This window comes from Fukomys damarensis, unplaced genomic scaffold (assembly GCF_012274545.1).
Source record: "Fukomys damarensis isolate Sample0158 unplaced genomic scaffold, DMR_v1.0_HiC HiC_scaffold_17, whole genome shotgun sequence".
Classification (NCBI taxonomy): domain Eukaryota; kingdom Metazoa; phylum Chordata; class Mammalia; order Rodentia; family Bathyergidae; genus Fukomys; species Fukomys damarensis.
This window is the reverse complement of record NW_022900929.1, coordinates 32,876,964-32,890,049: the sequence shown is the minus strand read 5'-3', so window position 1 is coordinate 32,890,049 and position 13,086 is coordinate 32,876,964. Positions and strand designations below refer to the sequence as shown.

At 41.3% G+C, this 13,086-nt stretch overlaps 1 protein-coding gene across 13 annotated transcripts in view; it reads right to left on the bottom strand.

Annotated features, from left to right (window-relative positions):
* The window catches only part of Ppip5k1 (diphosphoinositol pentakisphosphate kinase 1), a 45,974-nt gene that overhangs the window by 8,598 nt on the left and 24,290 nt on the right, over positions 1 to 13,086 (bottom strand). For 7 of the 13 annotated variants that reach the window (XM_033764952.1, XM_033764951.1, XM_033764950.1 and 4 more), the window contains 2 exons: positions 9,629 to 9,811; positions 8,097 to 8,234 (listed from right to left, as the gene is read on the bottom strand). In XM_033764952.1, the coding sequence (XP_033620843.1) occupies positions 8,097 to 8,234; positions 9,629 to 9,811 (321 nt within the window). The remainder of the gene's footprint in view (positions 1 to 8,096; positions 8,235 to 9,628; positions 9,812 to 13,086) is intronic. The other 6 variants (XM_010624841.3, XM_033764956.1, XM_033764957.1 and 3 more) reach the window with 1 other exon arrangement.

Below are 13,086 nucleotides of genomic sequence, written 5' to 3'. Positions count from 1 at the left end.
ATACATACACATATTTTTTTTGGGGGGGGGATTTATAATGTATAAAGTATTGCCAGGTGTGGTGGTATGTGCCTGTAGTCCCAGCACTCGGGAGGCTGAGGCAGCAGGAACATCATGATGAAGCCAGTCTGGGCTACAAAGTGAGCTCAAAGACAAGGACAGCTTGAACTACTAGAGAGGCCCCATCTCAAAGAAACAAAAAAAAAAAAAGTATTATAAAATCATTATTATTTTCTTTTTGGTTTTTTTGAGACAGGGTCTCACTATGTAGTTGAGACTGACCTGGAACTCACTATGTAGCTCAGGCTAGTCTCGAACTCACAGTGATCCTCTTGCCTCAGCCTCCCGAGTGCTGGGATTACAGGTGTGTACCACCACGCCCAGCCTTATAAAATTACTTTTTAAAGTTATATTACATAGGGTCTGGGATGTAGTTTAGTGGTGCTGCCATCTGCTTCGCTAGCGCAATGTCCCGAGTTTGATCCCTGGCACCAAAAAAAAACAACAACAAAAAAAACTTATATTACATGCCGGGCATTGTGGTTCACGCCTGTTATCCCAGCACTCGGAGGCTGAGGTAGAAGATCACCATGAGTTTGAGGCCAGCATGAGCTACATAGTGAGACCCTGTCTCAAAAATAAAATATATTCCCTGTGTGATATATTACATTTTTTTTAAACATAGGGCCTTTGGACTGAGCTACATTCCCAGCCCTTTAAATATTTTTTTTCATTTTGAAAAAATTAAATACAAGTTTTGCATTTTGAGACAGGGTCTTACTAAATCAGTAAGTTGCAAAGGCTGGGCTCAATAAGCTGTTATTTTGATATACAGTTAGGATAATTTCTTTTTTTCACTTTAAAATTTGCTTCTATTCCCCCCCACCCTTTTTTTTTTTTTTGGTTTTTTACTACATGGATGTTTATAGCAGCATTATTCATAATAGCCAAAATGTGCATAAACTGGTGAACTATTATTCAGTCAAAAAAAGAACTGAAAGTGGATATAAGAAACCTCAGATTGTTTTATTTTGTTCAATGATAAACAGTGAGCTTTTTTTTTTTTTTTTGTAATGGGGATCAAACTTGGGACCTTGCACTTGCAAAGCAGATGGCAGAACCACTGAGCTAAATCCCTGGCCTATGTTTAACTTTTTGAAGAACTATCAAACTATTTTCCACAGTGGCTGCATCATTTTACATTTTCATTAGCAATAGATAAGAATTCAAGTTTGTCTATGTCCTCTCTAACACTTATTTTCTTTTTCTAAAGCCATCATCCCATTGAGTGTGAAACCATCTCATTGTTTTATATTTCCGTATCCGCACTGACCGAGAACGAACATCCTCTCACGTTCTTGTCTGCAGAGATGTCAGTTTAAGTCCTTGCTTTTTTGAGAGTCAGGGTCGCTATGTAACCCAGGCCCACCAGGAACTTGCAGCAGTCTTCTTCCTCAGGCTCCCACATGCTGAGAATTCACGCATGTGCCCCTATACTCAGCTATGTTCGTTTTTAAATTGGGTTGCTTATCTTTTTGTACAAAGATATTATACTCTTGACCCTTGACAGATATGATTTGCAAATATCTCTCCCTTGCTGGAAGATTTTGTTGTTTTGTTTTTTGCAGTAGTGGGGACTGAATTCAGGGCCTGGCACTCGCTAGACAAGCACTCTGTCACTGCGCCACCTCCCAAGTCCCAAAACAGTTCACATTTTAAACTTTTTTTTTTTTTTTTGCAATGCCAAGGATTGAAGAACTGGGCCTCTTGGCCTCTCACCCATGGTAGGCAAACACTCTACCCCCTTTTTTTGGTACCAGGAAGTGAACTCAGGGATCTACCCCATTTCTTGATATTCTCTGATGCACAAATGTTTCCAGTTTTTAAAAAGTGTGTTTTATCTGTTTTTAAATTTTGTTGTTTGTGCTTTTGTCCAAAATCCATTGCCAAATCTAAGGTCATGAAGATTTACCCCATAACTTCTAAGACTTCAATAGGCTTAGCTGTTATATTTAATTCATCAATCCGTTTTGAGTTTTTTGTTTTGTTTTGTTTTGGGTACTGGGGATTGAACTCGGGTCCTTGCGCTTGCAAGGCAGGCCACCGAATCACTGAGCTAAAATCCCCGGCCAATCTGTTTTGAGTTTTTTAATGGGGTTTCAATGTGTTGCTCATGTTGATCTCAAACCCAAGTTCAAGGAATCTTCCTGCCTCAGTTTCCCAACAAAGTTAATTTTTTATACACTGTGGGAGGCAAGTTTATTCTTTCGAATGTGGTATTCAATGATTCCAACACCATTTATTGAAGAGACTATTCTTTTCCCCAACTGAATAGTCCTGACATACTTGTTGAAAATCAACTGGCCAGAGATACAGTTGTACTCTTAGACTCTCAATTCCATTCCAGATATGTAGTTTTATCCTTATCATAGTACTTTTTTTTTTTTTTGAGACAGAGTCTTGCTATGTAGCCCAGGTCAGCCTTAAGATCGAGATATTCCTGCCTCATTCACGTGAACCCTGGGATTAAAGGCCTGTGCCACCAGATCCAGCTGTTCCATGTTATTTTGATTACTCTAGCTTTATAGTACATTTTGAAATTGGGAAATATGATTTCTCAACTTTTTTTTTCCTTTTTCAATATTCTTTAGGACTTCTAGCAACTCCACATGAACTGGAAGATCAAATTTTCCATTTCTGCAATTTTATAGGTCCTTCCTTAAAGCCATAGATCATTGTGGGATTGCCTTTTTAAAGATATCAAGTCTCCTCCCTGAACATGAAGTGCTTTTCCATTTATTTAGGTCTCCTTTAATTTGTGCAATGTTTTATAGTTTGTTTTGTTTTTTGTGGTATTGGGGACTGAACCCGGGGCCGCACACAGTCTAGGCGATCACTTTACCATTGAGTTACACCCTCAGCTCTTATTTATTTGCTTGTTTGCCCATTTTAGAGACAGGATCCCAGTAAATTACCCAGGCTGGCCTCAAACTTGCAATTCTCCTGTCTCAGATTCCCATGTGTGCTATTGCACCCAGCTGCTCTATATTTTTCAGTACACAAATGTTTCAACTACTCTGTTAAATTTGTTTCCAGGTTTTTGTTTTGGTTTTTGTTTTTGTTTTGATACTATAACAAATGAAATTGTTTTAATTTCTGTTTTGAACTATTCATTGCTCATGTATAGGAACACAATTGATTTTTGTGTTGATCTTATACCCTAACCTGTAGAATTTATTTTTGAGGCTTCCTTGTGATTTTCCTCACACAAAACCACATTCTGTGAGGCTATAGGTAGCTCTCTTTGTTTCCAATCTGACTACTCCCCCTGCCCACTCCAACTTTTGGATGCCTAGACTTTTCAGTACAGTATTGAACAGCAGTAGCAAAAGCTGGCACCTTTGTCTTGTTCCTGATCTCAGGAAGAAAATTTTGTCTTTCACCACCGAGTTTGATTGGTGCTGTGGGTTTTTATAAAAACCCTCTACAGGAGGAGGAAGTTCTTTTTGGTTCCTAGCAAATATTTCCTTATTTGCTGTTTTTATCATCAAAGGGTGTTGGGATTGTGACAAACGTTTTCCTATACCAACTGAGATGACTGTGTGGCTACCCCTTTATCCTGTTAGTGTAAGGGCCTGGGATTTAGCTCAGTGGTTCCACTGCCTGCCTTGCAAACACAAGGTCCCAAGTTCAATCCCTGGTACCAAAAAAAAAGAAAAAAAAAAAAGATACTTATTCTATTAGCGTAGCATAGTACATGCACTGATTTTCTTAAGGTCAATCACCTTTGCATTTCCAAGATGAATCTCACTCAGCCAAGGTGTGTAACTCTTTTAACATGCTGATAGATTAAGTTTACTAGCATTTTGTTGAGGATTTTTTATTCTATTCAAAAGAGATACTGGTACATAGTTCTCTCTTCCTATGGAATCTTTGGCTTGTGATGGCGGGTGATCCTAGCTTCACAGAGTAAGTTAGAATACGTTTCTTCCTCCTCTAATTTTCTCAAGAGCATAAGCACCAGGGTTTCTTCTTCCTCCTCTTCCTTCTCCTCCTCCTCCACCACCTCCTCTTTTTTTTTCCTTTGGGGATCAAAACCAAGGCCTTCACACTTAGCCACATTCCCAGCCATTCATTGTTTGTTTTTGTTTTTGTTTTGAATTTTGAGATAGGGTCTAGTTCATTTGCTAAGTCACCAGGATGGGCTCTGGCCTGAAACTTGGGATCTTCCTGTCTCAGCTTCCCAAGGTGCTGGAATTACAGAGGTGTGCCACCATTCCTACTGTTCCTGGTAGTTCTTTAAATAGTTGGGAATAGTCACCAGTAAAATCATTTCATCTTGGACTTCTTGTTCACATGTTTTTGTTACTTATTCAATCCTTTCCCTTGTTACAGGGATATTTAGATTTTATATTTCTCAATTTTTGTAGTTTGTATATTTCTAAGAATTTGTTCATTTCAGCTAAGTTATCTAATTTTTTGGCATAAAATTACTCATAGAACTCTCATAATTTCTGATGGTCAATAACAATGTCCTCACTTTTATTCCTGTTGTTTTTTGGGGTTTTTTTACTACTGATTTTAGTTATTTGAATTTTCTTTTTCTTTTCTTCATTTAACCTCCCCCCCACACCAGGGATCAAACTCAGGACCTTGTGCTTGGGAGGCAGGCAGAGTCCCACTGAGCTAAATCCCCAGACTTTCTCTTTCATATTCTAGCTAAATGTTTGCCAATTTTGTTAATCTTTTCAAAGAACTAAACTTTGCTTTCGTTGATTCTACCTATTGCTTTGCCATTCTTTATTTCTTTTAGTTACATTCTAACTTTTATTATTTCCTTCCTTTGGCTAGCTTTGGGTATAGTTTACTCTTTTTCTAGTTCTTTAAGGTAGAAAGTTAAGTTATTGATTTAAATTCTTTCTTCTAGCTGGGTGTGGCAGAGCATGCTTATAATTCCAGCACTTTGGGGGCTGAGGTAGGAGGACAACTACAACTTCAAGGCCAGCCTGGGCTACACAGCAAGACCTTGTCTCAAAAATCAAAAAGAAAAAGAAAAGTCCCGTCTTTTTAAAAATGTAGGTGTTTACAGCTATAAATCTTTTTTTGTTTTGTTTTTTGGTACCGGGGATCAAACTTGGGTCCTTACGCTTGTGAGGCAGGTGGCAGAACCACTGAGCTAAATCTCCGGCCCTTATAGCTATCAATCTTTTTGAGCACTGATTTGGCTGCATCTCATGATTTCTGGTATATTATATTTTTATATTCATCTCAAAACACACTCTAATTTGCTTTGTGATTTTTTTCTTTGATCCACTGGTTATTTAAGAATAAGTTGTTTAGCTTGCATATCTGTGAATTTTCCAGTTTTCTTTCATTTACGATTTCTAGCATTATTCCACTATGGTTGAAGAAAATACTTTGTATAATTTCAAATTTATTGAGACTTTTTTGTGGCTTAACATATAATCTCTCCTGGTGAATAGTTCACACGCACTTGAGAAGAATTTGTATTCGCTGTTATTGGGGGAAACTTTCTATATACGTCTGTCAGGTCTAGTTTGTTTCATAGTATTGTCCAAGTCCTCTGTCCCTTCACTGATTACCTATGTAACTGTTCTGTCCATTACTAAAAAACAGTTATTGAAATCTCCTGCTAACATTGTAGAATTCTCCCTTCAACTTGATCATCAATGTTTACTTCCTACATGGTTGCTTGTTTGTTTCTTTTATGAGGCAGGGTCTCCCTTGTAGTTCAGGTTGGCCCTGAACTCACTACGTAGCCCAGGCTGGCCTCAATACTTCCCACATCTTAAGACTCTGCTATATATCTTCTTGAGGAATCATCCTCTTTATCAGTACACAATACATGCTATATAAGTACTCCCCCGCTGCGCCCATCTCCAGCCTACCTGATTCTTTTTTATTTTTTTATAATGTTAAATATTTATTCAAGTCAATATGTTGAGAATATTTACAAATAGCCTTGTATAGCACTTGCAACTGTTTTAAACTTAGGGTACCAATTCATAGTACACAAGGAAAAAAAGGTGATCTTTAAAGCTACTGTCTGAACGGAATGCAAGAGAATTTTTTTTTAACAAACACTTAAATGTCCTTAACATATATTTTCAGTATACTCAGAATAGGGAAAAGATGCGGTTTGTTTTGTGAGTTTTTTTTGTTTTGTTTTGCTTTTTTTTATATTGAGGATTAAACCCATGAACATGCTAAGCAAGTGCTATACCACTGAGCTGCATCCTCAGCTAGAGTTTGCTTTAGCTTAATAAGGGTCTCAAGAATTCCTGTTTTTCCTTTAGATAATGCACTGACTTCATAGTTAGGCTAAGAAACATAATGGCAAAGAAAAGGTTTCAAAATACCTGTCAGTATTTTTGTTTTCAATTAAATTCTCCCCAGATGTTTTTCTGCAACTTCAATTATTCCTTATTCTACTTTATAACATTTTCATGTTCAACAACATTACTGTTTATCCCCCTTAAACATTTAAAATAAATAGGGGTAAGGATGTAGCTCATTGATAGAGTATGTGTCCAGAGTCCTGAAAAAGTTGATTCTGACAGTTTTTGCTTGACCTTTTCTGATCTAGCTGGCACTATAGGAGGCTGAGGCAGAAAGATTGCAAGTGTGAGGGAGGCCTGGGCAACTTAGCAATTTAAGTTGTCTTAAAATATAACATAAAAAAGGTCTGGGGATATAGCTCAGTGAAAAGGCTCTGGGTTCAATCCTAAAAAGAAAGAGAGAGAGAGAGAGAGAGAGAGAGAGAGATCTCATCCATATGGAATCTATAGTGTGAAGTAGATTCAATTTTACTTTTGCCAAATGCCTATTTAGTTGGATCTATTCTACTTCTCATTTTTTTTCCAGGATTAAATCTAGGGATCACTGAACTACATTCCTAGCCCTTTTCAAAAATTTTTATTTTGAGACAGGTCTAAGTTGTCCAGGCTGGCCTCACCCTTGTGACTCTCCTGGCTCAGCTTCCCAAGTATCTGAGATTACAGGCATGTGCCACCATACCTGGCTTTACCTTACTTTTTAACAAGACATCTTTTACCCAGTATTTTAAAATGCTAATTTCTCCAGGGAAGGCTCAGTGGTTCAGCCTGCCTCGCAAGCACCAGGTTCTAAGTTCAATTCCCAGTACCAAAAAAATAAATAAATAAAAAATAAAATAAAATGCTAATTTCATCTATTTCTAATTCTTTTTTTTTTTGGTACTGGGTATTGAACTCCGGACCTTGTGCTTGCGAGGCAGACGGCAACACCACTGAGCTGAATCTCAGCCCAAATTTTCTGTTTTATTTCCTTGGTCTCTCTGCTTATTCATGGACCACTAACACTACACTGCTGACATTGTAGACATTTCCTTTCCTTTTTTCCCTCCTTTTCTTTCTTTTTTTCTTTTTCTGTAGACATTTTTTAGAATAGTTTAAAATGGCAAAAAAAAAAAAAAAGTCTGGATGTGGTGGCACATGCTTGTGATCTCTGCATTCAGGAGGCTGGTCATGAGTTCAAAACCAGCCTTGGCTACATAGTGAGTTTGAGGCCAGCCTGAACTACATAGGGAGACCCTGTCTCAAAAAACAAAACCAAAACAAACAAACACAGAATAGTTTAAGATGTGGAAAGGCTAGTATCCTCTCATTGCTCTTCTTTTGGGGATTTTCTTTGTTAACCCTGCTTATTTGTTCTTCAATGAGAATTTCAGAATTAGCTTGTATTTTTAGTGGGATCACCTTAAATATATAAACTACCTCAGAAAGAAGTGCCCTTCCTTCCTTCCTTTCTTTCTCTTTCTTTCTTTCTTTTTCTTTTTCTCCCCTTCCCCTCTTTCTTGAGATAGGATCTCTCTATGTAGTTTAGGGGCTGGCCTCGAACTTGCAGTGATCCTCCTACTTCAGCCTCTTGGGCACTCAGATTATAGGCCTGCACCACCACACCTGGCCTGATTGTACACTTTGAAGCCTATTTTAGTGTCTGTGTGGAGTGCCTGTTTATTACTTTCTTCTAATTCATTGCTTTCTCAAGATCTAGGAATCATGGAAATGGAGGCAGAAATAGAGCATTCTCCATACCTGCAGATGTCTGTGCATGGGTCTCTGTGTGGCGCTGGCAGACTCTACTCAAGAATTCACTCACTTGATGCAAGGAAAGAGCATTATGCAGTGTTTCCAGGGGGTATATGGTAGGTACCATGGAGCACCCTTCAAATCCTGTTGGGAAAGAGATGGGCAAAGCCATGTTATTATTGCCAGATGCACTCCAATTGCCCAAGGAGGCTGAGTCCCTGAAAGCCATCAAGACAGTCTGTGGCTTTTAGAGTGTGGGGTATCCACGATTTCCAGGACAGGAAACTCTTTAGAGCTCCTAGGGAAGTCTATTTCTCTCACCTCTAGATTTCCTAAAAGGTCTACCTATTAATGCCTCCAGGAGAATCATCAAATCACCTCTCATATTGTCTATGGAGAGACTGCCATGCCCCATGGAAAAATCAACAGCTTCCCAGGAGGGGAGGCACTAATGCTGGTCTGGCACTTTCTGAGAAATGAAACAAGGGTCCAGAGGTAAGAAGTGATACTATAGATCTAATGTGAGGCAGAGTGGCCATGGAGCTGGGCAGGTCAGCAGGTTTCAGTTACCATGAAGAAGAAAATCAGATTAAGGAGGAGGGCATGGAATTGGAGAAGAGATTCATGCAAGTCTACAATGTGGGGAGAAAGGTTGGAGTATCTGGATGCAAACGGAGAGCATGCAGTACACATGAAGCTGAGCCAAGGAAATCACATGCATGAACAGGGCGGGGACGGAAGTTCCTTCTTGGTCATTTCATTTTTCCCTCCTGCTCTACTTGCTAGAATCTCTCTACTCTGTCAGGAAAATGAGGCAAACCCCCCTTGAAAAAAGAAGACTGATTCTCTACTCTGGACTCAGTAATTCCAGTTTAGGATGGCCAGACCCAGTAGGGTCAAAGGTAAACCTACATGTGTCCCTTACTCCCAGGGATGGAATAAATGTTCCCACTGGAGAGTCAAGAAACATGCACCCAACCACTTTTTCAGGCCCCAGTCTTCCCAATGCCTCCTCTACATCTCTTTAAAGTGATTCACATCCTGCTCACCAGTGACTAACATCAGTAATTCCAAATAATTTTACCTGATCACCCTCTAACCTCTGGACTTTGTTTGCCCAAGAATTTAATTGGGACTTCTGTGCCTCAGTTTCCCCCTGTAATCCAGTGGCAGGACAGCAGAGGAGTCTCTAGCTCCTCTGAATAGTTTGAAAATGTTTAGATCAGAAGTGGTAGCAGTAAAGGATTAGAGAGATAAGAACAGGTTCCAGCACAAGAGGTTACTCTAGACTGACTACAACTGGGGGACATGTAACTCTGGGGGCAGTGAGAAAGAAGAATAGGAAGAGGGGTAAGCAGCCAATGCTACAGCTACCAGGCAGTCTGCCCTGACCCCATCCAAGCAACTAAGTGCAAGTCACATGACCTTATAGCACACAGGAGAAAGGACCGGATGGGCTCTCCTGTCAGAAGTGCAATAAGCAAAGCAATCGGTTCCAGCCAGGATAGTGGCAGCAGCCAGCCTGCAGAGGGGGATACCGTAGAGGCACTCGGGGTCATCCTGGCCTGAGCGCAGCCAGTTCCGGAAGAGGCGCAGGTGGTAGGAGCACTGGTGCAGATGATGTGCCAGTGTGGCATCCAAGGAGACCGGCCGGCACCCTGGGCAGTCAGAGGAAAAACCACGCAGCAACCGGACCACAGGGTGCTGGTCATCCAGCAGCTCTGGACAGGGCAGGGGGCCACAGTAGGAAGCACAAGGGTAAAGAAAGAGAAGAGGAAGAGACAATGAAGGGGCAGTGACTGGCAAAGCATTACTGGGGAGTGGGGGCCACACAGATCCAAGGTGAGCTAAGAGAGAAGGTGAGATGGTCAGGGCCACTGGGCATGTCTCGCAGGCAAGAACAGTGTGGGCATCATTCACTAAGTATATAAGAGGGATGAAGGAGAGGAAGGCTCATCACACCACAAGGTCCTGTGCTTCCTCCTGGAGCATAACTCAAGCAGGGCTGACAGAGAACACCCACAGCCTCTGGACAGGGACGTGCTGGTGGTTCTGAGGCTGACAACTTGGACTGGGGCTCTACTGTCCCTGATCAGATCATTCTACAAACTAATTGGAGAATGATATTTACCAGGTGGGGCAGAGATGAAACGAGTGAAAGTCACATAGAGAAAAGGCTCAAGAATGGGATTGGGTATCCCAAGAAGTCTGAAGCTAAAAGGGCCCCTGAAAGCTCAGGCTAGGCCTCTGGGCCAGACACTAAGATAGCCCCATACAGGGCTGGTGCCAGGTAGGTGGCACAGAGCACTGTCAGGAAACCAAAAATAGGATTCCTTTAAAATAATGCATGTAAGCTGGGCATGGTGGTGCGTGATGGTAATCCCAGCTCTTGGGAGGCTGAGGCAGGAGGATTGCCATGAGCTCAAAGCCAGCCTGGGCTACACAGTGAGTTCAAGGCCAGCCTGAACTACATTGCAAGACCCTGTCTCAATAACAAAACCAAAAAAATGAACAAACAGAAAAAACCAACAGTGCATGTAGAAAATGAAACAGTAATTACTTTTACCTTACTCTTGTTCTAATAAACACATATATTTTAAAGTATGCAAAAAGCTCAGGACTTGGGAGACACTGTATCCCTTACAGAAGCCAAAGTTAGATGATTTTATGTTTTCTTTCCATTGCTGATGATCTAGACACACTGTTTTCTGCTGGTGAGTAGAAAAACTTTGATTTTAAGCACCTCGTCATTTTGGCTGCTTAGCAGACTGGATGCATAGAATTGGCTGCAAAAGGCTGAAGGCAATAGAAGGCCTATGGAAGCAGGTATAAGAGGAATAACAGGAAAGGATCTGGAAAAAGAAATGGAATCTAAAGGCCTGATGCAAAGACAGGTAAGAGCTTTGAGTACAGGACGTTACCATAGAGAAGGTAGAACCAAGGCCACTGAGGATGACTACTCTGAACTTAGACCAGAACTGGTTCCACAGGGTGACCCCACAAGCATATACTTTTCAGAGACCTTGGTCCAGATGTCAGAGGAAAATTCAGCTCTACCCAGGCTATTCTGGTGAGCACTAACTGTTCCAACAGTCACACAGTTGTGTGGGTCCCTGGAAGATAACAGGCTTGACAAATCCATTAGGCACACTCTGACCTTTGGAATGAGGGAGAGCCACAGTCTCTTTCCCACTTTATTAATTTGCTTTGGCGAGTTCAGCATACAGTTTAGTAACAGGCCACACTTGTGTGCTGGATATTATCACAGGATATGATAGAAGCTTATCAGAAACAGAGGCAAGGATGAACTGAAGAAGGCTATTCTTCCATCAAAGAATGGAGGCAATATTGCCTTGCCTCCTTTCCAAGGCCAGGTCCAGTTTTCCCAGCTGCCATTTCCAAGCCAGATATCATGCAAGGAGATGGTGGTGATGGGACAGTAGGTTGGCACACTGCTGTAAATAATCTGCCACAAGCAACTACAGACAGAGCACCCACTCTGTAATTATTGGGTCAGTCAAGCAAGACCTTGGCCATAGGGTGGGGCTCTCATACTGTCTGAAGGGACAGATTAAATCTAGATCATGTTCAGCAAGAGACATTAGCGCTGAATTTCTGCTGCTGTCAGCAGTGAGATCCCCAATTCTGGCTTCTCAAGCACATCAGCCTCCAAGCTCAAGCACGAGGAAAACAAAGGAGGCCAGAAGACCCCGGAGGAAGTATGCAAAGTACTAGAGGAGATCTTGAATTTGTTCTCCTGCATTATACCTGAACTGTCCAGGTCTTTCTTCCTCTCCTCCTTATGGTAAAATTAGTTCTTGTGTTCTTCAGCTGGTGAGTCTGCCAACAAAGACTTCAAGGAAGTCTGTCTTATGAACATGGGTCTTTTTCTATGGTTCCTAAGAACCTAGGAGATATATGATCTATTTCTAATTTCAGGGGCCTCAACTCCTGGTAATGGATTATGGACCCTACATCCAAGTTCCTGGCTTGGGACCATGGGCCAGGTATGTCAGGACTATCACACAGGAAGGCCAGAAAGGCTTGAAGCCAAAAGAGCTGGTACAGCCATGTTGCTCTGAATGGTCCACAGGTACAAACAGGAGCCAGAGGCTGTAGCCTGTTAAACTGAGAAAAATCTATGCTTGTCAGCCCCGGGAGAAATTCCAGCAGTGCTAGTGGGGACGTATGACCTGCCTGGTCTAAAGTCTCTCATGTGCGACTGGCCAGGCAGCAGGAGGCGTCAGCACAGGAACCCTTCTGGCCAAGAAACCAGGCTAATTTTATCTCCTTCAGATTGTCTTCGCTCTTAGAAGAAAATCACATCTAACAAAAATACATTTAACTTCAGGACAATGTACAATGCAGAGAGAAGACTAAGGGTATAGACACTCAACAGGGAGTCGGCCTTAGTTCTCCTGCCATGCCCTACAGAAACTCTGTGGTTCTTCAGTTTTGATTTACAAGATCATCAAACTCAACCCCTTAGTGTGGGCAGACCCAGTTCTTCAATATTCATTTTTAATGTCCCTGAAGATCCTCAACAAATATCTCAACTCTTTACTTCCAGTTTCTCTGAGATGGCTATGCCATAGGTTGGCTGGAGCCACATGGAAACTAACTACATTTAAAACTCAAGGAGGGGCCAGGTATTTAGCTCAGTGGTGCTGCGCCTGCCTCACAAGTACAAAGTTCTGAGCTCAATCCCGGGTACTAGAAACAAAACAAAACAAACTCAAGGAGCAGAGCATGGGGGCACATGCCTGTAATCCCAGCACTCAGGAGGCTGAGGCAGGAGGATCACCATCAGTTCGAAGCCAGCATGGGCTACATAATGAGTTCAAAGCCAGCCTGAACTACACAGCGAGACCCTGTCTCAAAACAAAAACACCTCAAGGGTTCAATTTCCAAAACCAACAAAACAAAACAAGAAGAAAAAACCTCAAAATTTAATCTTTTTTTTTTTTTGGTTTTTTTTTTTTTGTTTTTTTAGAAA